Here is a 27,061-nt window from a genome sequence, read left to right as displayed (position 1 = left end):
ATAATCCTCTCTCAGGAATGAGGCTGCAAAACAAACGTGGCTTCTGAGTATTCTACCAACTTGCCAGATGAAGGGAAAAAAGCTGTATAATTCTAAATATAGGGATGACATATACTATTTCATGTAACTGTACTGCTGTGAAACAACTCTAATCAATGTGCTAGAGCAGTTTCCTGACATTTTGAAATAAAACTGATAGATGGTGTATTGCCCAAATACAGACTATATTTAACTACAGTTTCTTTTACTTATACAGCAGATTATTTTAGATTAAAGGAAGATACTTGAAAATCACCACAAGTGAGCCTCTGCCACTAAAGACCTATGCTAGCTCCAGATGTAGATTCAGGCCTGCACTGCCCTACAAGTTAACATTACGTAAGATGTTATTTGTGGAAAGTATTGCAGTAACAAACTTTATTCTGAATATTGGCCAAAACAGTACAATTACTGTTCAACTTTCTTGGGCTCTCCAAAAAGAGTACATATTATTCCATGATCCTGAGAGTTTCTACTGATGCAAAGCAGCTCTGGAATATAAACGGGTATCAGTTGAAGCATTACTTCATAACTAGAACTAAAAACTGAGATTGGTGAACATGGCTGAAAAGATCTATTTTTTTTTCTTTTATCTTTTTTTCTTTTATCTTCTATTAAGAAATAATATTTGTGAATCATACGTAGGCTGTAATGAGTACTACTTCTGTTCCTGTAAAATTAAAAATCAGTACAAATTGGCTGCAAATTTCAACACAAGTAACACACACGTCAGAGAGAACATATGCAAGCTTCAGCAGTAGTTCTAGTTTTGGGAATGTTAATAAACAAAAAGGTACATCCTATCCACAGGATTGTTATAGGAAAAGGTAGTAGAAAAGTCCCCAGTTATGAAATACAGTGTTTTTAAGATCAATAGGGCCAAAAAGAGAATTAAGTCTGTTTATACTTAAGACTAGTTAAGAGTGTAAAAAAAGTGGATACCATACAGTTCTGTTTTCTTGCTAATGGGTGATAAAAAAAGACGAACTTGGGCCTATTAAAGTGCTAAATGGGCAAGAAGGGTACAGAAAGATCTGTAACAGATACCCATAGTAAAAAAATATAAAAATATGTGCAGTAGGCGCGATTAAATGAAATAAAATCCGTGCAAAGTTGGGGTGTCCTACTTGTAGTATCTCCATCCTTATAACATCTTCTTCTCTCATTGTCACATATTTCTATTTACCAAAGTCTTTTCTCACTACTTTTTTTTTTTTATTGTTATCCCTTAATCTGCCTGCTTTCACTTGCCAGTATCCCAACCACGTGTTGTTTATTTCAGAAATAATTCTTTATCCTTTATTCCTAAATCAGGAAACTACCCCCGAGCTTATTAATTTTCCTTACTTAATTCTTTCCTGACCAGCAGTTTTCATCTGTCACTTTGCCACACAAGGAACCCTAAGCTAAGACTAGCTTATCATATATAACATATAAGAGCTGACCTGTTATATGAAAACCCTGTGGTACCATTGTGGAAACTTGCACAGGAGAACACAGAATGGGCTGTAGCAGGCAGCTTTTTGCTCTGCCCAGCAGCTACCACTGTCTCATGTGAGTCTGCCTGAGTCTGCCAACCGCTGATCTGTCTTCAGAAAGTACTTTGCTATGACCAAGGCTGTAGGCCCTGGTAAATGCAATTTTATGAACTCCTTTGGTACAGGCAGCCTTATACTTTTCTATATCCTTTTTCCCTTCTTCTTGGCATAAATATAATTTCATTACCTTACTATTTTTTTCCATTCTCATGTCACTCAGTGCCCTCCCCCCACACCCCTTTTACATCATATTTTGTCTCAGCAGACAGGCCACTAACCAGCATTACACTCTACCCATTAGTGCAGGAGGTGTTCCTACACACTGCTGTTGCCTTTTAGCTGTGCCTGACTGTTCTGTCGCATGCATGAACCATTCAGGAGGGCATTTGGTTGGTGGCAGAGAAAATACTTGAGAAAATGCAGAGAAAATCCACCTCTTGGCTGCCCAGACACTCTTCAGAGAAGTAGCACAACCAAGAACAACCAGATAAAATGTTTCAGAGGTCTTTCGAAGTCATAATAATTAATGTTGTTCAGGGTTTCTTTAAGAAAGGGTTGCATACATGCTTTTAACAAGAAAATGTTAAACATATTTAATTCACAGCTTAACTGATGAGCTTTATGTACTTCATTTTGTGTCACTACTTATGGTATAACCAGTGCCAACATTCAAAGATCTGTATAAAGAAAAAAATCCAACACACCCAGGAACAATTGTACACTTGATACACATTTTCATCAAGGCTAAGCATTATAAGGGAAAAAACTAGTTTAACTAGTGTAGTAAAAGCTGAGCCTAACTTAGTCTTTGCATTCTCCTGCTAAAACATAACCTGTGCTGACAAAATTATTTTCTTTTTGAGCCCATTCTGTGAGCAGAAAGCGTTGAGATCCTATATAAAGAAACAAACAAACCTAAACACTCACTGGAGAAGATGAACTTTAATTTATCATGCTTGTTTTATAGACTTGTACGTTATGAGTCTTGAGCACATTACTTGTACGTTATGAGGCTGCACCTCAAGTACTGTGCTCAGTTTTGGACCCCTCAGTACAAGAAAGACATTGAGGCCCTGGAACGTGCGCTGAGAAGGGCAATGAAGCTGGTGAAGGGCCTGGAGCACAAGTCCTGTGAGGAGCGGCTGAGGGAACTGGGGTTGTTTAATCTGGAGAAGAGGAGCCTCAGGGGAGGCCTTATTACTCTCTACAACTACCTGAAAGGAAGGTGTAGGGAGCTGGTTGTCGGCCTCTTCTCACAGATAACCAGTGACAGAACTACAAGGAATGGCCTCAAGTTGCTCCAGGGGAGGTTCAGGTTGGAAATGAGGAGACATTTCTTCTCAGATAGAGCAGTCAGGCACTGGGACGGGTTGCCCAGGGAGGTGGTGGAGTCACCGTCCCTGGGGGCGTTCAAGGAGAGGTTGGACGTGGTGCCTGGGGACATGGTTTATTGGGTGACACTGGTGGTAGGGGGATGGTTGGACCAGATGATCTTAAGGGCTTTTCCAACCTTAATGATTCTGTGATTCTAAGAGCCAGTTCCAGCCAGCTCCAAAAGGGACCTGCTGGTGGCCAAAGCTGAGCCATCAAAAAGACTGGTTGCCCAAGCACCAGCACACTGCTTCTCCCTCCCCCTCTTCAACAGAAGAGGGGGCAAAAATATGACGAAAAAAAAACTTATGTGCTAACATACAGACAGGGGGATCACTCACTGGTTACCATCATAGACAAAAAAAAAAAAAAAGACTCAGTTTAAGGAACATTAACGTAGTTTATTGCATGTTGCCAAGGTACGTAGAGCAGCCTCCGCAGACCACATCCCCCTACCCCACCGGGGGCTCCTCCACGGGCTGCAGCGTGGAGATCTGCTCCATGTGGGACCCATGGGCTGCAGGGGGACAGCCTGCTCCACCAGGGGCCTCTCCACAGGCTGCGGGTGAACGGCTTCGAGGCCGCCCCTGCGCGCAGAGGGGGGGGCTGGTCCGCCGGGACGGGCGGCGAAGCGCTGTGAGGCGACCTAACGCAGGGCGGGACATAGGCCACCGAGGCCGCGCCCGCTGACAGCGGGCTCCCCGCTACAAGGCGACCCTCAGCCTCCGGAGCCCCCGCGTCGGGCGGTGGCACGACCCAGTCCCCCCCCCCCTTTCAGCACAATGGAACCTCCCGCTCAGCACCACCACATCCCCACCCTCAACCGCTCCCCCCCGCCGCCGCGGGCAGGTGAGCGGGGCCGCGCGGTGACGCCACAGAGGCGCGGCACGACGCGGCCTCTCCTCCCCGCCCCGTCACTCATCCCTCTCTCCACCAATCAGCGCCGCGCCCCGCCGCGCTCGCCCCGCCCTCCTCCGCGTGCACGCGCGCGCTCCCCCCTCCCACCGCCTTGTGGGCGGCGCGCGCGCGGCCGGGCGCCTCCGGAGGGGCGGGGGCGGGGGCGCGGCAGCTCCGCGGCGGGAGGGATCCGGCGGTACCCGGTGCCCGGCCTCCAGCCTCCGGGAGCCCCGCTGCCTTCTCCGCGTTTCCCCGGGAAACGGCTTCGGGGAAGCCCACCCCAGCCCCTCGTTGTTTTTTTTTTTTTTGAAATTAGTTGATTTTTTATTTTGTTCCCTGTTTTTATATTTTTCTTTCTTTCTTTTTATTTTCTTCATTATTTTTTTCTCTTTTTTTCTTTATTTTTAATCCTTATTTATTTATTTTATATATATATATATTTTTCTCTTCCTACTCTTAAACGTGCCAGGTGAACGCTTCCGTGCGCTGTAGCGAGGGAGGGGGGGAAGGAGATCGACATCGCCCCCCTCCCCCCTTTTTCTTTTTTTCTTCTTTTTTTTTTTTTTTTCTTTAATTTCCCTTCCCCGTCGAAATCGAGCAGCAGCAGCAGCAGCCCCCCATCCCAAAATGGGCTGCACGCTGAGCGCCGAGGACAAGGCGGCGGTGGAGAGGAGCAAGATGATCGACAGGAACCTGCGGGAGGACGGCGAGAAGGCGGCCCGGGAGGTGAAGCTGCTCCTCCTGGGTAAGGGCAGGGCGGGGAGCAGCCCCCCCCTTTGTTGTAGGGTTTGGGGAAGGGGGAGCACCCCTTTGGGGACCCCCCCCCCCCCGTGGACCTGAGGTGGGCGAGGACCCCCCCCCCCCCCACGAGGGATGCCCCCGGGGGCGCTTTGGGGTGGGGGGAAAGGGTTCAGGGCTTGTTGTTTGCTGAGAGGAGGCCCTAAATCCGTCACAAAGGGGCTACCTGCTTAAATTCGGGCGGGGGGCTCCGTGTGCATCAGCTGGGAGGGGTTCAGAAGGCTGTGGGGTGGGGGGCGTTTGGTCTGGACGCTTCCTGAAGACCTTACCTAGTATCACGGGGGAGGAAGGCAAGGCGTCCTGCAGCTTCTTGCATCCTTTTGGGAGTTGTTTATGTTGCTGGAACCCGACAACGTAAAGTAAAACCGTGATGGGGATTATAAAACGTGTAAAGTAGCGAATCGCGTTATACACCATCATGTGTTTTGGGGTTTTGCTCATCTGTACTTGGAGCTACTTGTTTTGTGTGTTTTGACTGGTATGGTGATGTGGAGAGCTAGAAGTAAGATTGCTTCTTAAAATTGCTATAAAAGAAACAAGGAAGCAAGGTTTAATTAGAAATATCTTTGTGCAGGACCCAAACTGTTGTGCAGCTTGTGGATGTCTGAGTGCTGCAAGACTAGTATTGTACTGATGTTATAAGGAGATAAGGAGTCCTGTGTGATGTGCTTTATGGTTAAACCAGACTGGGTTGTAGCCTGGAGCTAAAAAGCTGTGGAGTTTTTTTGTTTTTTTTTTTTTTTTTAAGGTGCCCTTTTCCTCCTGAAGCTACAGTTTTCTTAAAGTACTACTCAATTTCTCACTGCTCTTGAAACTTATTTTCCTACAGTGTTCATCTACAGTGGTCTATTTACTACCAATGCCATGTACCACGTACAGTTTTTAAGTAACTTCGTTCTTCTGCAAACTTCTAAAATAGCCCCAGGCAGGTACAGGAAACTGAGGCACTTTCATGCGTACATGCAGAGGTGAGGCAAGCCTAGTCTGGGAAAAGCAAGCATCCTCAAACGTATGTATAGTTTTAAAATCTTGCTTTTGACGGAAACAAGGCTTTTCTCTCCAGTTTGCTTTCTAAGCTGTTGGTCGGTAGTGTGCCTCTTCCTGTGCAACTTTGGAAGCCTCAGACTGTTGCATGGAGAGGTTGTTGTCCTCTGTTTGATCAGTAGTAGTAGTGCAGAAAATGTCTTGAAGGTGCCAAAGTAATTATTTGTATGTGCTCTGGCGAGGCGTTTAAAATGTTTTTCAGATTTTCACTGTTCTGTTTTTAGAACTTTAAGTACATGTAGTTTGGTAGTCATTAAAATATTCTGTGGATATAGATAAAGTCTCTTTTTATAGGAAGATGCTTTAAATTCGAGAATTAATTTTGTAACGGGTTTTAGTAGTTTGATGCTCTCATGTATAAAGTTATGGTTTTGTTTTCTAAAATCTTTCTGATACAAAAAAGCTTTTGAGGAAGTTTTTTTTTCTTTTTTTTTTTTTTTCCGGAATCTCAGAAAATCATAGGATATGAGTCAAATGCATGTATTTCCCCACAGCTCAGTTGGTATAATGTTTCCCCCTCCCCTATTAAAATGAGGTGTGAAAACTAACAGGTTAACTTCTTCTAGGACCAGTGTTCAAATCATTCTTTAAACACAAAATTCCATAAATGTTTACTGAGAGTGAGGTTTTGTGTATACACCCATGGATACGTCTGTGTGTTTCAGTTTTCTTGGAATGAAAGTTTTCCTGTTAAATTTCCTTGCAACCGTGTCAGATGTCTTAAATGTTATGCAAATGCTTTATGTGATGGTAAAACTATTTTAAGTTACTTCCACTAGAGTCAGTCTCTTCTCACCACTCGCTTTCCGAATTGCTTGCTCTGCCCATATGTCATAGTTGATTATCAACTTGGTTGTATTCCTGCATCTATTTATGGGCTTGTTCTGCTAAAAAGATACCGGAATAAAAGGAAAAGTACAAGTTGTGGTCTGCTGGCAGGAAAATACGTGGTGTGAGAAGCATCTAAAATACCTTTCTTATGTAGAAAAAGAATGTGTAGCTATAAACGTATTGGCCCAAGGAGAAGTTTTACTCCAGCATCTGTAAAAGCTGTACTTTTGTATGGTCATTAGAGAATCCTACTGAGACTTGAATTAGTATGTTCAACTGGAAGATATGGTTATAATTATAATCAGTCTATTTCTGGCATATAATGGAGTAAAACTAAATTTAGAAGCTTTTCTAAAGGTTTCTCTGAAATTTCAATGATTTGAGAGAGGTATAACATTGCTGTGCATAAACCATGAGTTTATGAATAATATCACTGATCTATGTTAGATTTGTATTTTGTTGTCTTGTCTCTAGGAAGAAGCAGCCAGACTTACTCTGTTCAAAGTCCTATTGCTTTGGATTATCTAACTTCTTTTGTCCTGTCTATAAATTGGTACCTCATTTGGTACAAATTTGACTGTAGGTCATGCATCAGTTCTTGGAATAAAAATACTAATTTTGAAACACTATCCATGTAAAATAATATTGTAACCTCGTAATTCTGTGAGCTTTAATGTGATATGCTAACAGCAGGAGAACCTTTTCTGTAAAATTTGAGAGTCATCCTCGTTATTAGAAGCTGAACATGAGCACATAATTTGTAAGCCAGCTGGCAAATGTGTTTGTACATGGAGCTTGGTGATTTTATTTTACTTTTAAATCATTAAATACACAAGCTTGTTTCATTTAAATTCATCTTGGATCAATGTATCTCCTATTTGTGATGAAGAAACTTACATTTTTAGACTTCCCATGAAATTTAAGTGCAGTCTAATATGGTGTCCACTGCTAAAAATTTAATACACAAAGCACTTTTTCTTAAGCACTTAACATTTGTATCAAGTTGACCATTCATATACCTGTTTCCTGATTGAAGTAATATTACTTTTATTGTGTTTTTGTTGTTGTAGTTTCTTACAGATAAACATGTATATACTGCTTTTCAGAGAAGTAGTTCACACTAGGTATATCTTCTATCTTGGCTGGCTTCCAAGGGAGGGAGGCAATTGAACCATGTTCTTCCTGTCTTCTGATTCCCCATCTTTCTAACTCTTGGTGTTCAGAAGAAAAAAAAAAAAAAAGCCTACAATGATGCTTGCAGAACAAATGTAATTCTACTCATGTTAGGAGATGGTGGCTCTCTGTGACTGGTCTGTGTGCTGCATTAATATACATGTGATCCAGATCAGGTGTGGATTTGCAAGTGCATTTCTGTTGAATTAGCCAGAGCACATAAGACTGAATTTATGCCAACTGCAGGAGAACAGGCAGTACCTCATTTAGAAGAAAGCCTTCTGGTATGAGGTTAACTCATCAAGTTTTATGAATGCATTCAAACTGGCAGTATGAGTTTATAGGATTAGCACATCTGATTTGTGGATTATCACATTTCTCACCTAATACAGCAAATCAAGTGTTCAGGCTCATTGAAGAAGGCATTCAGGAAGGTATTTCTTGCACATTCTTTAGGAGTGGATCCTGGGAACCAGGAAGCAACGGATCACATTTGACAACTGCAGTTCTGTGTCCTCTTTCTAGATAATCATGCGTCCAGATTTTAGTTCACCAGATACTTCTGTACTGGTGACCAGCTCAGCTACTTCTCCATTCCTGAACAGATACTCGTGATTCATACTGGAACAATGTTGTCATGTTCTTAACCTATTTTTCAGTTTAAGGCAGAGTACTGCTCTTAATCTTTTTCACTGCAGTTCTCCCTGATGCTTAAGGCATTAACTAGAATTACATTCAGTTCTAAACCTTCACGTCTCAAGCATTTTTTCTAGCTGCTTTTCTATTGTTCCAGACCTGCATATCTCTTAGTCGATTGACTCCCACTGCATACTCATCTTTCCAGCAGCAGCATCCTCACAGTCTTTGCTTTCCTCCAGACCTGGCTGCACCATGGGGAAGAAAGAAGTGCTTTTTGTATCATTCCTTTTCTTCCCTTTCCTCCAGTGTATTCTTTCTCCACACTTGAAAACCTAAAAGAATTTAGAAGTCTCCATTTACAGAAGCTCTCAAGCCTTGTTTTCACAAACATATGTTGCACCTTTCAGAGGTGTTGACCGCATCTTTGTTAAATTATGCCAGCTTTGATTGTACTGGTCTAAAATATTCCTGACAATATCACCCATCTTATCTTCAAAGGCAGCTGTCTATCTATAGGATATTTACGAAGGATACCTTCGTAAGTGGTTAATGTTACTTTTTGTTTAAAATGGAATATTTCAATTGGAAGGGATCTACAAAGAACATCAAGTCCGACTGCCTGATCAAAAAAACCCAGAAGTTAAAGCATATTGTTACCCAAATACCTTTTGAATGCTGGCAGGCATGGAGCATCAGCCACCTCTCTAGGAAGCCTGTTCCAGTGTTTGACCACACTCACAGTAAATAAACTTTTCCTGGTGTCTAACCTGTAGCTCCCCTGGCCCAGCTTTGTGCCATTCCCATGTGTCTTATCATTGCTTATCGTGGAGGAGAGATTGGCTTCTCCTTTTTTTCTTCCTCAGGGCACTGCAGAAGTCAAAGAGGTTACCTCTCAGCCTCCTTTTCTGCAGGTGAGACAACCCAAGTGTCCTCAGGCTCTCTTCACAGGACATGCCTTCCTGCCCTTTTACCAGCTTTGGGAGAATATATAGTGGGAGAGTCACTTATTTTTGACTGGCTGGCTATGCTGTGTTTAATGAACCCCCCAAATGCCCTTTGTTCTCTTGGCTTCCAGGGCACACTGATGGGTCATGCTGACCCTGCTGTCACCAGCACCCCATGTCCCTTCCTGCAGGGCTGCTCCCCAGCCATTCGTCTCCCACTCTATGCCTGTGGCCAGTGTTACTCTGTCCCAGGTGCAGTACCCGGCATTTACCTTTGATGAATTTAATGCTGTTGCTGATTGCTCAGTGCTCCAATCTATCTAGAGCCCTTTGTAAGGCCTCTTGTAACTTCAGGGAGTCAACAGCAAGTCCCAGATTGGTATCATCATCAGCCTTGCAAAAAATGCACTCCACTCCCGCATCCAGATCATTGATAAAAATGTTCAACAGGACTGGCCCTAGAAATGAGCCCTGGGAAACATCTCTAGTGACTGCCCACCAGCCAGCTGTAGCCCCCATACAGCCCTTTGAGGTCTGCCATACAGCCAGTTCATCACCCAGCATGGCATCACCCTCTTTATCTCACAGATGGACAGTTTGTCCAGAAGGATACTGTGAGGGATGGTGTCAAAGGCCTTACTGAAATCCAAAAAGATTATATCCACTGCCTTCCCTTCAGCCACTAAGTGGGAGGCCTTGTCATAGAAGGAGACCAAATTACTAAGGCAGGACTTTCCCTTCATGACCTCATGTTGACTATGCCAGATAATAGCTTTGTTCTTTAAGTGCTTTTCAACATCCCCCAGGACAATCTTCTCCATAACTTTCCCAAGTACTGAAGTTAAACTAACAGTTAGTGCTTTCCTTTCCTTTTTGGTTTTGTTTTGCAGACTTTCTGCTATCTAATCTGCTTAGATTTAGGTGCTTTCTAGGAGGAGCTCTGAAACAGCAGCTCTCTTGAATTTTAATATGATATGGCTGGACTATGGTATCAGGATGTTATTTATGTGGACCTTTATATCTGACTTGTAATTAAATTGATGTAATCCTCAAGCCTTAGTACTGAGTATAACAATTTCAAAGGATAAAGTCAAAATTACTATATTTCTCATAGTGTAATAATTCCCCTTGTTTTTGTGTAAGGAGGCTCATGCATGTGCAGAAAACACAGCCATTCAGTCGTGTTTGTATAATTACAGTTTGGGTTTTTATACTCGTCTCTTTCTATTTTAATGCTGGTGTAATAATTTGCAACATCATAATATTGGTCTTTGATGTGCATATAGACTTCTTCACTACAATGCAAATTATTTTCACTGTGAAAGTTTCTTTATAAAATCACCATTTATGATTGCATTGTGATTTTAATTCTTTAACATCCTGATGAAAAATTCACTTCAGTACAGCATACGCTGAAAGAAATGGCTTGCACTGAAAGAAATGATTTTAGAAATGGCTAAAGAGAAACTGTGTATTTTGTACTGTGCCATGATACCAGCAGTGGTGACTGTCCTTTTTTCTCTCTTGATTAAAAGGTGTAGTTTATAGACTATATAAAAATTAATTTAACTTTTGTATCAACCATTAAATATTTCTTGAGGGGGGTTTTAAGAGTTACGCAACAATTATTTCCAGTGTTTATGCTTAAGATTATTTTCCCCTTAGTTGTCTTTTAAAAACAGCACAGTGTTTGTTTTTTTTTTTTCTTGATGTTTTTTCCCCCTCTTGAATCAGAAACCAAAAAAGCTCCAGTAAGGTATTTTTTAGTAAAGCAGTTCACTCCCTGCATGAACGCTGCCTCAAGACAACACAAATTCTGTATTGCACTACCTTAATTGGTTTCTTTTCACCTTTTCTGGCAGCACAGTTTATTGTACCATCATTGTGCTGATATGACAGCTTACTTCAGTCCTATAGATTCTCTTACTGAAATGATCTTGTATTGAAGCTCACCCCCTTTTGTGAAGAGCCATTTTTAACTAACTGCACGTTACAGTACAACTGCTTGCACAGTTGTGTTGGCACTTGAACTCAAGCTTTTCCTGTAGAGTTAGGCCATGCTGATTTATGTAATCGTATCCCTGAAGTACCTTGTTCTACTGCTGCTGTATTTTACCCTGTAGTTGTCTTCGTACTCTCAGAAGGAAGAAATGAGTAGCGGGCATATCCTAAAATCTGGCCAAATATATTGAAAGCAAGCCATCAGTCTGCTTCAGAGGGCATGAAATTCTGAAGTAAGTTTTGCTGCTGGGTTTGATGGATGTCTGCAGTGTTTCCTGTAATGTGCTTTCTGGCAAATGTCAAGGTAGAAAGCTGGAAGTAGAGAAGAGAGATTTAAGATGTTCTGTTAAGTGTGAAAATTTTTCTGCCATGGAAACACTGCCATAAAGATCTGAACTGACTTGATAATTAGCTATTACAAGGCTTTTTCCAAAATGTGTATAGGAGAGCCTGTATTGATGGAAAACTTGCTATTCTGAGGCTGACTCTTAGTCACTGACCAGCTTTACTGAGCTCAGCTGTTCTATTTATTGCTCTTGTTTGTTCAGTGTCCTACTGTTGTCTCAGGCTTTGTGTAAATTACTGTTTTGTTATTCTCTAAATGGAGTTCGGTTGGCTTCACCTGAGAGATTCTGTATGCAAAAAAAAAAAAAGAAATATTTAAGCTCATAGTGTGTATAAAGGGTAGTTTGAAAACTTGGGACTTTAAACTTGTGAGAGCAGGAACTACCATAGGAAAAAATGCAGTTTTTGAAGTGGCTCAACTTAGAGGCATTTCTGAGTTGAAGGATAGTTAAGATACTGCAATCTATAAGAAAACAGAGACAAAATAACTTTTTTTTTTTTCTGAGACAATTTTGCCTACTAGGAATGTGTGCTTGTGCAATAAATAGAAAGGCTGAGGCTGACAGGGCCCTCTGGGTCCATCTGGCCCAGGACCATGTCCAGGAGGCTTCTGAAGATCTCCAAGGAGGAGACCCCACAGCCTCTGGGCAACCTGTGCCAGTGCTCAGTCACCCACACAGCACAGAAATGCTTTCTGATGTTCAAATGGAACCTCCTGTGCTCCATTTTGTGTCCATTGCTTCTTGTCCTGTCAGTGGGCAACACCAAAAAGAGCCTGGCTCTGTCCTATTGAGGTGAGGCTGACTGGCCTGTAAAAAGACTTATATTAAACATGCTTTGTTTTCCTTGTCCATTGAGTTGGGTTGGTAGGAGCAGGCAGGACAAAGTAAATGAGAATCAGAATGGGAAATGGAGGAATGATATAATGTCATGCTCTGTCTTCATGTTTGTACCTGTCTGCTCATAACCCTTTCACAGTGTAGTTGTAAGCAGTATTAGAGTCGGGAATTTGAAAGATGTTTCACAGTATCATGACTTTGCCATTGGAATTTGCAAAGCTGCAGAGCCAGCTTGAAGATCTCTGGAACTGTCTATAGCTTGAATATGTTACAAGAGGTAAAGTATTATGTATCTGTGTATGCTGTCCCAGCAAAATGTCCTAAAAATCATCTAGTGTCACAGATACCCTCATGGATTATTCCTAGCAGGCCAAGAGAGGTGATCCTTCCCATCTACTCAGCATTGGTGAGGCTGCACCTGGAGTGCTGCATCCAGTTCTGGACCCCTCAGTACAAGAGAGACATGGGCATACTGGAAAAGGCCCAGTGAAGGGCTGCAAAGATAACCAAGGGACACGAGCACCTCTCCTGTGAGGAGAGGCTGAGAGAGCTGGGACTGTTCAGCCTCAGAAGAGGAGGCTCAGGGGGATCTCATCAGTGTGGATAAATGCCTGAAGGGAGGAGGCAAAGAAAATGGAGCTGGGTTCTTTTCAGTGGTGCCCACTGACAGGACAAGAAGCAATGGACACAAAATGGAGCACAGGAGGTTCCATTTGAATGTCAGGAAGCACTTCTGTGCTGTGTGGGTGACTGAGCACTGGCACAGGCTGCCCAGAGAGGCTGATTGTTTTTAAAAAATTTTCTCATAATATCATTCTTTCAATATCTGAACCATGGGGGTACTTCACTTATAGCATATAAAAAACAGTTCTTTAAAAAGACTTGTTAACAAATGTTTACATTAAACATAACTTAAAGCACATGAATTGCCTTCCTTCCCTGGCTTTAGTAATTGAAGGACCATTGAACGTCTGAGTAACCCCATTTCTTCTCTATTTAGGTATTAACTTGATAAATCAAGTAGAGGTGTTGATGTACTATTAACTTGATAAATCAAGTAGAGGTGTTGATGTACATCTGTATGTTTATATGAGAGCTATGCATTTGTATTAAGAGGTGCACGTAAACTGCAGTATTTGATACACCTACATAAATTGATACTGAAATTAGAAAATCCATTTTATATAACTACTCATTTAAAGGAATCAACGTTTGAATATATAGTGCTTCAATTTATGAAATAAACTGTACATTGTTACTTTTCCATACATGCTTTTTAGAAATGTGTTATTGCGTTTGAAATGTATAATATGCTTAGCAAAGGTACCTGATTGCATTTTTTGGTGAAATGTAACTGTATCTAGGCAACCAAAGTGGACAGGAAGTCCCTACAATCATTGCTCTAAACTGATTGCTTTTAAAGAAGAAATCAATGTACTGTAATGAAAATTCCTGTTGAAACTGTGCAGCAGGTTTATAATTCTCAGTATCTTTTAGAACTTAATATGGTCTGGGATTTGACATGAAAACACTGATTAGAGGCACAGCTGTTGGAGTTAAATGACAACCTGTACCCCATCATTCTTTTGCAAGGTTTTAAAAATAATTTATCTCATACATCTATCTATCTATCTAATTTTCTTATGTAGATGGAGCTGATGAAATTTGTTTTGCTCATAATATGAATTGTTGTGCATCTTGATGGAGAGGAAATTCTGAATCTCTGTGTTTTTAATAGGTTCCAGGAAAACTAATGATGTTCTTGCCTAGTTTCTAAATCCATATTGGAATGCTGCAAATAAGCAGGGTATGTTGTATAATAATGTAGTGACACAAGCAATTGTGCCAGTCTAAAAACTCAGTGTTGCTGACAGGAGAGAGCTCTTGCAGCATCTGGCTGAATGGTTTTACCCTCTCCCTGGCACTTTTGAATGTTTAATTCAGTTTTATGCTGGTTTAATAGTCAAATTGGCTATCCTGTTTTGACTTAGTTTGCTGCTGGAGTGGTCAATTTAACTGATAATAATAACATAATGGTCTGCCGAGCACCTGGATAAGTAACTGCAGAGTGAGCAGCAGAGGTACGTGCCTGATGCAAATGGAGCACTGGAAATGAGCAGCAGTGGTTGTAGGGGCAAATGGGTACTGAAGGAGATTCTTTCAGTTTCTGCATTTCTCTGTCACAGTTTACTGTACAATTCAATTAACAATCATGTGAAATTGTGTTCACCTGCCAGGTCCAGTTGATGGACATGTTGAGCTCATTCAAAACCCACTTTTATTTTAGAACATTGCTGGAGTAGAAGATAGTGCCAGTCTTTTTCAAGAAGTGTGTTGATAAGAGCACTTGATTGGAAAACGGAGGTGTGAGTTTTGGTTTCCTTCCAAGTCTAAGGAGAGTCAAACCTATGTTTCCTTATTCTTCTGAATGCTGTTTTAACTTAGAGGTTGTAGTCTTGATTAGGAAGAGTCCTTTTCTGCCCAGTGCTTCCTGCAGAAGCCAGATGGTAGTGGGTAAGAACCATAATTACCAGCTCTGTGTCCAAACAGTGGAGTACACAGAAGAATGGAGATAGTAGTCTCCAGTTAAAACAGTAAAGTCGTACCAACATTATAAACTGGATACAATGTGATTGGAGTATTGAAATGTAATTTTAAAATTGGCTGTGATTGGAGGTAAAATGGCTTGCAATAACAGAACTGGGAGTAAAAGAGACAACTGTCTGGATTACTTACAGATTCTGGTCAATTAAATGTAATTTTGAATTCCCATTCATTTCAGAATCTATCAGTGATGTACAGTACGAGAGTGACTGCAAGTAGGCTGCTAAAGCTCGTTTAAGTATTGTCTGCATTTTTGATGCATTAAATATTTCTTTAAGCATTTCAAAAGTGGATTTCTCATCTGTATGCTGATTCAGTTACTGATCCTTATTAAATCCGGTAGACTCTTAGCAAAACCATTAAATGCCTTCTAAAGCTCTTAAAGACATTAACAAGGATTCCTTCTAATATGTTTTAGTGCCTCAGTGTTTGCTAGCAAATGCTGTCATTTTATTTCCTAGATGAGAAGCTACTTAGATTATTTTCTGTCTGCTGTTCTGAAACATAGGGCCTTTTGGTGTTAGAATAGATCTAACCTTGACAAAATACTTGTTTGAGGCTAACAAACTGTTATTTATGTAGGTATCTTATTTCTCACTTCTGGTCTTGTTGGGCGTGACTGCCTGTTCAAATGGGTTGAAATTTGATAAACTGCAAAGCTTTCTCAGCTTTATTTGAGACCAGTTGTTTAATTCAAAGTCCATTTAAAAAATAGATTTTTCTTTCAGTAGTGTTAACCAAAAATAATATTCTGCTTGTAGGGAGCTTTGTGTGAAAAATACATGTGTATGCAATCTTTATTTCTTCTGGTTCAAATACAAATAGGAGTTCTGAACGTGTTTTTTGAAAAATATCTGTCTGGATAGCTAGACCTTTTCATTTAGTATTTCATTCTGTGTTGCTTGTAAGTCCCTACAACTTTTTGGTAGAGACCTTTCGGTCATGAATTTAGATTGATGGTCCATGTGTTTATTCTCCTCATTTTTATGGATCTCATAGTCCTCAAGCTATACAAGATGAAAACCTCTGTAGACATGGGTGAAGACTAAGAATTTGTGTGAACTAAGATTTATTACGCTACTTTTAAAATAATGGGGTGACCTTTAGTATAACTGCATTTGCCCTGGTATAAACTTTGGCAATACCCATTTATCTCATTTGCAAATGATGCCTTGGTGTCGCATGACAAATAGAGCTTTAAAAAAACAACAAAGAAAAACAGTTCATAGTTACATGAGAGATCTCTTTCTGTTTTGTTATGAATGTAACCACCTTGCTTTCTGATTTTCCCCAACTGTTTGTATCATTACACGGTAATCTGAGGTAGCAGGGACAATTGGAACTGTCACAACTGTAGGTATTACAATAGTGTTGTTCTGAATCGCAAGTGGAGCATGAGATGTGACTTCCAGGTTCTTTTGTTATATGTCTCCACCAGAGTAACTGGCATAATGTATACCTCTGTAGCAGTTGTGATTTTTTTGTAAAGTTTCTTTGGTTGTGATTAATGATTGTCTTCTTAATAACAGGCATTCTCTCTGGTATCTCAGTCACTGAACTTCCCATCTTTGCACATGTTTATAGCTCAGTGAACTGTAAAAGACCATGAAGGCCAACCACACTGTCAAGAAAAAAGGTCAGCGTGGACTTCAATATGTTTAATGATATGTATTAGGCATGCTGTACTCTGCTGGCTGAATTTGACAGTAGCCGTCTTGATAAACGTAAGACCAAAAGGGGTGTTTTTTTCTGTTGGAGCACTTGGCATGTAGTGGGGTCATACAACACCCACTCAAACTCACACTCTAGAATATCTTTAATCATATCCTTTCATAACATGACTTCAAACTATATAGTGATTATTGTTTCTGAGCATACCAATATGTACACTCAGAAGATAACCACTTTTAGTTATGCTTTTTAACTAACGAACAAATTAAAGTCTTTAATTTTGAAGAGTAGATCAGTTATTTGCTATTCCATTGAAAACACCAAATGTCTGGGCTTTGAATTTTTAGGAGATTGCCAATTCTTTCAGAAGATAGTAGTATGGAGGCTGGCCTTTGATGCATTTAAGTAGTCAACTAATAGTCTTATCGAGCTGCTCTTGGCATTGCCATGTTAGATAAACTTGGAGCTACGAGTCTTTCACCTGTTGGTGGTGTGGCATTTAGCGATCGTGTGCTGTTTGATAACTGTTTTAATTTCAATTATTTTGGTACTAAACTAATGAATATGGTCTTTATAACTCATATTTTTAAGGTAGTAGTAGCCTACGTATCTAAGGAAGTTAAGGAAGTTTTAGATTATTGGAGGTATTTAGATTATTGGAGGTTTGGATAAACATACAGGATGGTGACATGAGTTACTATGCAATTGCTTCTTGACATAACATTTCATAATATCAATTTTCTTAAGTATACATATATACATATTATAGTGACTGTTTTGCTTTGTATCATTGATTTCAAAGATCCTATTAAGCGTGGTACTGAAGGTCTAGGGAAGAAATAACCAGTTCTGTAAAGGCACTTTTTAGAAAAGAGATAGTGGATTGTAGGTTTAAATAGTTATTCTGCTCTAGAAATAAACCAGCATGTGGCTACTGAAACTTTGAGAATTTTGTCAGTTCTTTCATCTGAGTCAGTGTCACAATTTTAGAATCTGTCACTCTTACGGCTTCAACCAGTGATGTAATCTGGGATTCACACTCCATTACTGCATTGTTAAGTTACTGAAATATTTTCTTCCAGATAACACTCACACAGCTTCATTCTTAATTCATTCAAAATCTGCTGACATATTCAAATTCCAGTAGCTGCAGAAATTTCCAGACTAATGCCACTTCATAAGTAATGAGTACCCTTTAAGAGAAGACCTTTGGTTGACTCCATTGAGATAGTTAGGAAGGGGGAAAAGGAGCACAAATTGTCAGCAGTAGTAGCTGCCGCAGAATTAGAAGAAAGCAAGATGGTAGTGGATAAGAAGCTGGCAAAAACAAGGACCAGCAGGAGGGAGAGACTTTCTCCAAAGCCTGAGATGCCCTTACAGAACTGTTTCAACACTCAGATGTCTCTATGCTAACACGCATAGCATGGGGAATAAACAAGGAGAGTTAGAGATACATGTATACCTACAGCGCTATGACCCCATTGGCATTACGGAGACATGGTGGGATGGCTTCCATGACTGGAGCATTGGAATGGAAGGATACAGGCTCTAGGAAGGACAGGCAGGGGAGACAAGGAGGGGGCATTGCCCTCTGTGTCAGTGAGCAGCTGGAGGGCATGGAGCTCTGCCTGGGGATGGATGAGGAGCTGGCAGAGAGCTGATGGGTCAGAATTAGAGGTAGGGCAGGGACAGGTGACATTATAGTGGTGATCTGCTACAGGCCACCTGATCAGGAAGACCAAGCAGATGAGGCTTTCAATAGACAGACAGAAGCAGCCTAACATCCACAAGCCCTGGTCCTCATGTGGGACTTCAGCCACTCCATCTGTTGGAAGGACCTCACAGCAGGGCTGGAATGCGTTAATGATAACTTCCTTTTCCAAGCGATAGAAGAGCCAGCAAGGAGACGTGCTGTGCGAGAGCTCATTCTTACCAACAAAGAGGGGCCGGTGGGGAATGTGAAGCTCAAGGGCAGCCTTGGCTGCAGTGACCATGAAATGGTGCAGTTTAGGATCCTGAGGGCAGGAAGGAGGCGGCACAGCAAGCTCACTAGCCTGGACTTTGTGAGAGCTGACTTTGTCCTCTTCAGGGATCTGCTTGGTAGAGTACCATGGTACAAAGCCCTGGAGGGAAGAGGTGCCCAAGAAAGCTGGTTAGTGTTCAACGATGCATCCCAACAAAGAAGTCAGGCAAAAATGCCAGGAGTCCTGCATGGATGAACAAGGAGCTTCTGGACAAATTCAAAACAGAAAAAGGAGGCCTACAGAGAGTGTAAGCAAGAACAGGTAGCCTGGGAAAGATACAGAGACATTGTCTGGGCAGCCAGGGATCAGGGTAGGAAAGCCTGTTAGAATTAAAATTGGCCAGGGATGTCAAGGACAAGAAAGGCCTCTATAGTTACCTCAGTGATAAAAGGAAGGCTAAGAAAATTGTGGGCCCTTTCCAAAAGGAAATAGGAGACCTGGTCACCGGGAGTATGGAGAAGGCTGAGGTAGTAAATGACTTTTTTGTCTCAGTCTACCGGCAAGAGCTCCAGCCACATAGCCAAGGCCCCAGAAGGCAAAGGCAGGGACTGGGAGAATGGTGAACTGCCCACTGTAGGAGAAGATAAGTTTGAGACCAGCTAAGGAACCTGAAGGTGCACAAGTCCATGGGACCTGATGAGATACATCCACAGTCCTAAGGGAACTGGTGGATGTAGTTGCTAAGCCACTATCCATCATATTTGGGAAGTCATGGCAGTCCAGTGAAGTTCCTGCTGACTGGAAGAGGAGAAACAACCCTGTTTTTAAAAAAGGAAAAAAAAAAAAGACCTGGGGACCAACAGCCCAGTCAGTCTCACCTCTGTGCCCTGCAAGATCATGGAGCAGATCCTCCTGGAAACTATGCTAAGGCACATGGACCTAGAGGTGTTGGTTGATGAGAAGCTCAGCATGAGCCAGCAATGTGTGCTTGCAGCCCAGAAAGCCAACCACATCCTGAGCTGCATCAACAGAAGTGTGGCCAGCAGGGTGAGGGAGGTGATTGTTCCCCTCTGCTCTGCTCTCGTGAGACTCCTCCTGTGGCCTTGCATTCAGCTCTGGGGCCCCCAGCACAAGAAGGACATGGATGTATTAGAATGAGTCCAGAGGAGGGACACGAGGATGATCAGAGGGCTGGAGCACCTCTCCTATGGAGACAGGCTGAGGGAGTTGGGGTTGTTCAGCCTGGAGAAGAGAAGGCTCCGGGGAGACCTTACAGCGGCCTTGCAGTACCTAAAGGGGGCCTACAGGAAATCTGGGGAGGGACTCTTTGTCAGGGGTGCAGCGATAGGACAAGGGGGAATGGCTTTAAACTAAAAGAGGGTACATTTAGATTAGGAGGAAATTAATGGCGGGGGGTTGGAACTGGGTGATCTTTAGGGTCCCTTCTAACCCAAACCATTCTATGATTAAGAAGCATAACTGTCAATGTGGTTTCAGAAAGGGTGAAGGGGGAGCACAAGACAAAAATAAACTCTGTGGGGAGTATAGAGAGACCAGAGACCAGTATATTTGTGTAGACGCTGGTGTGGGAGAATGTTTCAGTTAGTGGTCAGCTTGTCTAGTGGATACGTAGAAACAAGTTTTCACAGTGTTTTTCTTGTACTAGCTGGCACGTAGGTGTTTTTGAATATAGTAACAATGATTAACAGCTTGAGTTCTAATAGAAGTCTCATTTCTGGTAATGTTTCATGAAGTGATAAATTCAAGAGGTGATATTTGCAAGCTGTCTGGCAACTCTGTGATGTTGTAAGAGGTTACTGTCCCCATAGCAGAAGCAGCAGAAATCACTGGGCATTCTGCTTGTGCTGTCCTCAGGGACAGCTGAGGAGCAGGCACCATTCACCTTGTATATGCTGCTGTAAAGTGGTAATATCTGGTGGAAGACTGGGTAGGAGAGTTGTGGGGAAAAGGCTTTACAGTGGATTAATCCAACAATTTATTTATTTAATATAAACTTTGCCTGTCTATTTAAGTTGGTCTGGTGCAAGTCTTTTGCTTTACACTCTGAAGAGCTGACAAGCACGCGTTGAAAGTTTTATATTAATTACTCTTGTCCATACTTGAACTCTTCTCTGGAAACATACAAGACTATTCTACTTGTTTGTAGGTTCTGTTCCTTTTCAGACTGATTTGGTAGTTCAAAGCCAGCCTTGTTCTACTCTTCAGTTTTTATCTAACTCTACCAAGTATTTCTTTCACTCAAATTTAATCCACATTTATTTTTGTGTTACGTTGCCAGGAATATCTTTATATGATTAGAAATGGTTGCACTTAACAGTTGGTTTCTTCCAAAGAGGGATACTATGTACTTGAAATAGTTTGGACTGCTATTTATTTTGGTATACGAGTAGCTTCTTCAGTAAGCAATTATCAAGTCCTTCACAAGTTAGAAATGTTACTGTCAAGATCTTAGAGCTTAAAGCCATCAGTTTGTATGCTTGAGTTCATAAAACATTTGTTTGTGAAATCTGCAGTTCTGGAATACTTATTATGTGGGCAGTGTGGGGGATAATAAATCATGAGATACTGAGAGTAGTTTAAAGTAACATTTTTGCTGACCTGTTATTTATAGTCAAATTACAAAAATACTTTTTAAAATTATTTTTGAATACAGACATGCTCCATTTAGAAAGCAAATGAGTATTAAACCTGCTTATAGTGATGTTTGCTAAAATTTCACATAGTTGTCTTAATATTTTAAGTTATTGTGTAATTGGCCCGATAGCAGCTTGGAGAGTCAAACACTGCTTTAGCTGTTTCTTAGATTTGAGTGTTGGTAGCCCTACTCAGTTCATTCAGAATGCTATACGTGCAATTGGTCTGTTAAATACTTTTTTTTAAAAGATATTTCCACACAAAGAAACCTCATTTTTTTTTCTCTCCCCTCTGTTTCCAAAGCTGAAAGTTGGCTTCAAAAGAAAAATGACAATTTAGTGTCTATATAGTAGGGTTTATGCAGGAAACGTGGTTCCGTTTCCTATGTTCAGTTGTTCTGATGGAGGTGGACATACTTTGTTTCCACACTGTCAGTTTGCATAATGAAGCATAAGGATCTATCTGCCTTCTGGCAAACAGGTATAATAAGAGTACTAGACATAGGTGATGTACTGGATTATGTCAATAAAAGCTCTGAAGACAACTCTGTGCTTTAAATGGGATTTTCATAGGATATGTGTTGCCCTCTGACTTGTCTTACTGAGGAGCTCCTATGATGTATTACAAAGGACACCAAGTGCGCAAGAGGGATGAAAATACTCATCAGTTCCTAAAGCCTTCTTTTGTCAAAGTGGAGATGACCTGACAGTTAACATACTTTCATTCAAAACCAAGCAAACAAAAAATCCCCACCATTCTTTCAAGTTTGGAACTGATAGACTGCTGCTTTTCTAGTCAGAGCAGCACTGCCATCTCCTTTTATCAATCATTTTCTCTTATATTATTACTATTCTAATAATATTTTTATATTACTGTCTGAACCAATAAGGCTCTCAGTGTTAAATTTATTGGCAATAGTGAAGCTGAAATCAAATATGCCAGTACCAGAAGTGATAAATAGTATCCTTTACTAGATGATTGAGGAATATACATTCAAGTCTGTCTAAATTTGGATAGGGTTTCATTGTGACAGTATGGCCATCTCTGATATTTTATGTGCAGCTGTCACATGAAATATTTAATTCTTCTTGCTCCTGTGTAATACTTCCCACAACAGTTCTCATTTTGCTGTACAGAACACACTGAGATAAAGGAAAGGATATTTTATATCAGTGCAGCTCTGCATCTATCTGAAAGCCTGGCTGAGCTCTGCTTTCTGGAATGCAAAAATAGCGAATCTCCTTTCAGTATGGGACAGTGAGTAAGGTGTCATTTTCTGACATATTTTAGAAAGGTTATTAGTAAAACTGCAGGCAATTTAGCATGAAGCTTTAAAAAAAAAAAAAAAAACAAACCTCCACACCCAAGATAAAAACAAGAACAGCAGGAAAACAAACAAACAAACAAAAAACACTATTTCTATTTTACGGTAAAGTAGGAGAGTGCATTTTCCAAGAGCTCATTATTAATGTTAGGTGCTTTGTAGTAAGTTGCTTAATTTTTTTTCATATGTATTATGGGTGTTTGTGGTTATGTCTTGTGGTTACAGTCTGTCTTGGGACCAGTACTGTTTAATGTCTTTATTAGCAACTTAGACCATGGGTTTGAGTGCACCCTCAGCAGTTTTCAGATGACACCAAGCTGAGAGGGGCAGTTGATACACCAGAAGGAAGGGATGCCATACAAAGGGACCTGGGTAAGCTCGAAAAGTGGGCCCACGTGAACTGCGTGAGGTTCAACAAGGCAAAGTGCAAGGTGCTGCACCTGGGTCGGGGCAATCCCAGACATGAGGACAGACTGGGAGAAGACCTCATTGAGATGAGGATTTGGCGGTTCTGGTTGGCAAAAAGCTCAACATAAGCCAGCAGTGTGCGCTTGCAGCCCAGAAGGCCAACTGCATCTTGGGCTGCATCAACGGAGGCGTGGCCACTAGGTCGAGGGAGATGATTGTTCCCCTCTGCTCTGCCCTTGTGAGGCCCCATCTGGAGCCATGCGTCCAGGTCTGGGGCCCCCAGTACAAGGAAGGATGTGGACCTGTTAGAGCAAGTCCAGAGGAGGGCTACAAAGATGCTCAAAGGCCTGGAGCACCTCTCCTGTGAAGAAAGGCTGAGAGAGCTGGGGCTGTTCAGCCTGGAGAGGAGAAGGCTCTGGGGAGACCTCACTGTGGCCTTTCACTACTTAAAGTGGGCGTATAAAAAGGGTGGAGAGGAACTCTATGCTTGGGTAGATAATGACAGAACAAGGGGAATGTTTTTAAACTTAGAAGGAAGATTTAGGTTAGATGTTAGAAGGGAATTCTTCACTCGCTGGGAGGTGAGGCACTGGCACAGGCTGCCCAGAGAAGCTGTGGATGCCCCATCCCTGGAGGTGTTCAAGGCCAGGTTTGATGCAGCCCTGGGCAACCTGGTCTAGTGGGGGTTATTCCTGCTCATGGCAGGGGGTTGGAACTAGGTGGTCTTTAGGGTCCCTTCTAATCCAAGCCATTCTATGATTCTATGTTATTTAATGGGCTTTTACAAGAATTCTAGGTATTTGGTACAATTTGATGCTGACACTGTAGAGAAAGAAGGGTAATCAACTTGAGAAAAACTGAGTAGAAGGCATTATAAAATAACTTATGATTTTATGACCGGTCCTGACAGTGAGCTGCTCAGTTAATCAAATATGATAAATTTTTAACAGAAAGCATTTCACAAGGTAATGTAATTTAAATGCTGTAGTAACATTTATCTCTAAAATTTTTCTCGAATACAGAGATATAAATGGGAGATTTGCTTTTTTCACATGATCTGAATAAAGATATTAAACCAAAGCAAAACAAAAATCAGTTTTATTCATGAAATTAAATCATTAACACCTATTTGTGCTGAAGTGCACAATTAATTATTTATAGATTAAGTATTAATTTAGTTTATAAATGCTTCCCGTGTCACAGTAACGAATAACTTTCATAATTGTATCTTTGCAAGTGTAACGTTGGTTAAGAGGCCTTATATTCTAGTTGGTAGCTGTTACAAGTGTTGATGTTGTCATGATGCCCCCTGGTTCTTGGAAGGTATGCATCGATTTTTGCCTACTCCAATAAAACTACTGTTCCTGAATCTGTCTTGTTGTCAAAATGTGTGGTATTTATCAGTAACTTGTGGAGGTTAGTGTTTGTTGTTCTTGCCTACATTTCTGTGAAGTGCTGTTTTCTGTTTACATGAATATCCTGATACTGAACTTCTGTGGCAGTTCAGAATCTGAGAACTGTTGCTACTCTTTATAGAGTAGTATGTATGTCAAAACCAAGCCTTTTACATGGACATTAGAAGTTTGTGTAGTGATAGGGCAAGGGGGAATGGTTTTAAACTAAAAGAGGGAATATTTGGATTAGACATAAGGAAGAAATTCTTTACTATGAGGGTGGTGAGTCATTGGACCAGGTTGCACAGAGAAGCTGTGGATGCCCCATCCCTGGAAATGTTCAGTGTCGGGTTGGATGGGGCTTTGGGCAACCTGGTCTGGTGGGAGGTGTCCCTGCCTGTGGCAGAAGGGTTGGACTGGATGATTTTTAAAGTTCCTTTCCAACCCAAACCATTCTATGATTCTGTAACCTCAGCCTAGTGGCAGGGGCAGAGTGAGGAAACCTTGGTGCTGTGCATGCACTTTTCAGCAATAGTTAAAATGTTGGTGTGCTAGCAACACTGTTTTAACCGCAAATCTGAAGTACAGCACTATCTGGGCTGTTATGTCTCTATCCCAGACAGACCCAGTAGCTCAGTACAGCAGCTCAGAATGTGGCTTACTTTCATTTCATCAAGAGCTCACTGCTGACTGTTCAGGTCATTGATTCGGCAGTCATTTTGTGTAAGCCAGTTCCCTAACCCATTAATCTCATGCCTGTATTGTTGCATGGGTTATTCTGTGCCATGTGCAGGAATTTGCATTTTAGTGTCTCGAGGTTCCTGTCAGCTCTAGTTTGTTGAGGACCCTCTGAGTAACACCTTTGTTCTCCCAACACTTTGACTACTTCCTGACCTCCAAGCCTGATGTTGCTTGCAGACATGTTGCAGGAGCATTCCATCCTGGTTTTAAGGTCATTGATGAACATGTTAAACAGTGTTAACCCAGTGTCAGCTTCTGAAGATTCTCTTCTGTAACTGACTTCCAGTTAGATTTTAAATGATTGATCACTAGCCTTTAGGTTTGGCTGTCTATACAGGTTTTCAGACACCTCAACATCAATATTTATCCAATTTGGTATAAGGATACTATGGTAGATGGCATTGGAATCCCTACTGGAGACAGAGTAAATAAGATCCTTTGGTGTTCTACTTCCACAGAACCAGTTGTTTCCCTATAAAAAAGTTATCAAGTTAGTTGCACGCAGTTTGCCCTTGATAAATCCTTCCTAGTGTTTCCTAGGTAGCTTATTGTCCTCTTTGGACCTGGAAGTGACTTTCAGGAATATTTGCTGTATCATTTGTCTGAGGAACGAGGTGAGGCTGATTGGCTTTATAGTTTCTCAGAGTTCCTTTTAGCCTTTTTTTTTTTTTTTTTGAACATGAATACAGCCTTTACTAGTGATTCCCTTTGGTCACAGTGACCTTTAAAGATGTTAGAAATTCCTTTGGTCATATTGGAATTGGACAACTGGTGATCTGTTTGCATTACAAAAACTTTTCAGAGTTGAGTGATTTCTTGTTAAAATGTCTTGATTTTGAAAACTTCCAGCTGGAAGCACATTTTGAACTACTGAAGTTCTTTACATTGGTTAGGTACGTGAAATGTAGAAACTTTCTTTAAATGCCTTGTCAAAGATGAGTAGAAGTCTAATGAATTTTCTCACATTTTTCAGGAGCTGGTGAGTCAGGGAAAAGCACAATCGTCAAACAAATGAAGTAAGTATGGTAAAATATATTTATAGAGAATTTTTTTTTTCTTACTTGAATAGAGAATTTATTTATTTTCCTTCCATAGGATTATCCATGAAGCTGGTTATTCAGAAGAAGAATGTAAACAGTACAAAGCTGTTGTCTACAGTAACACCATTCAGTCCATTATTGCTATCATTAGAGCAATGGGGAGGTTGAAGATAGACTTTGGTGATCCAACCAGGGCCGTGAGTATTGAAGTACACATGCACATATAAAGCGGAAATATGCATTCATTTTCAGTTTTTGTCCATTGTTATTTCCTGGAAAAAATCTCTTCCTATCTAAAAATCTTTGTAGGTTAGAAGGTTTGATAAAGATGAATGTCATTTAGTTTTCTATCACGGCACAGTGCTCTACAGAGCAATCAGCTCTTCATTGATTCAGAACAACTATTTGGTTTAGATACAGTTCTCCAAATTGTATCTAAATTGGGAGAACTAAACACCTGAGTCTTAGGGCTCTTTTGAAAAAAAACAAGCTGTGTAGTCATACTTCTTAGTAGGCAGGTAGGCATCTAGCTGTTCTCTGCACTTCTCTATTGACTCGTAGGCACAGTAGTGCCTAAAACATTCCCACCTCTGGACTGAATCCCGTTTCATACTGATTTCCAATGTGGATAACTTTATTGTACTCTAAGTCACAGGCATAGCCCTGCTGCTGGTATCCATTCTTTTCATCATACCGCATGGATTAGGAATTTTTCCCAAGAAATCAGAGATCTTTTTCTAGGCTTTCCTGTGCATTTTGAATCCAATTTGATCCACTTACTGGAGATAGTCTTCAGAACTG

The 27,061-nt window shown here is 41.1% G+C and overlaps 1 protein-coding gene and 1 long non-coding RNA gene across 4 annotated transcripts in view; both read left to right on the top strand.

The window, feature by feature from the left end:
* Window positions 1-4,002: 4,002 nt before the first annotated feature.
* GNAI1 (G protein subunit alpha i1) overlaps window positions 4,003-27,061 on the top strand; it is a 37,545-nt gene continuing 14,486 nt past the window's right edge. Inside the window, exons 1-3 of one of the 3 annotated variants that reach the window (XM_048068551.2) lie at window positions 4,003-4,590; window positions 26,194-26,236; window positions 26,316-26,457. In XM_048068551.2, coding sequence (XP_047924508.1) covers window positions 4,473-4,590; window positions 26,194-26,236; window positions 26,316-26,457 — 303 coding nt within the window. In that variant the 5' untranslated portion in view covers window positions 4,003-4,472. Of the gene's footprint in view, window positions 4,591-4,976; window positions 5,003-26,193; window positions 26,237-26,315; window positions 26,458-27,061 lie in introns of those variants that run through there. The other 2 variants (XM_013180439.3, XM_066984369.1) reach the window with 2 other exon arrangements.
* LOC125183320 (uncharacterized) lies at window positions 5,009-22,734 on the top strand. Its single transcript, XR_007165148.2, has 2 exons — window positions 5,009-13,485; window positions 13,523-22,734. It is a non-coding gene; the product is annotated as an uncharacterized lncRNA (long non-coding RNA).

This window comes from Anser cygnoides, chromosome 1 (genome assembly GCF_040182565.1).
Source record: "Anser cygnoides isolate HZ-2024a breed goose chromosome 1, Taihu_goose_T2T_genome, whole genome shotgun sequence".
Taxonomy (NCBI): domain Eukaryota; kingdom Metazoa; phylum Chordata; class Aves; order Anseriformes; family Anatidae; genus Anser; species Anser cygnoides.
This window is presented reverse-complemented; position numbering and strand designations above follow the sequence as displayed.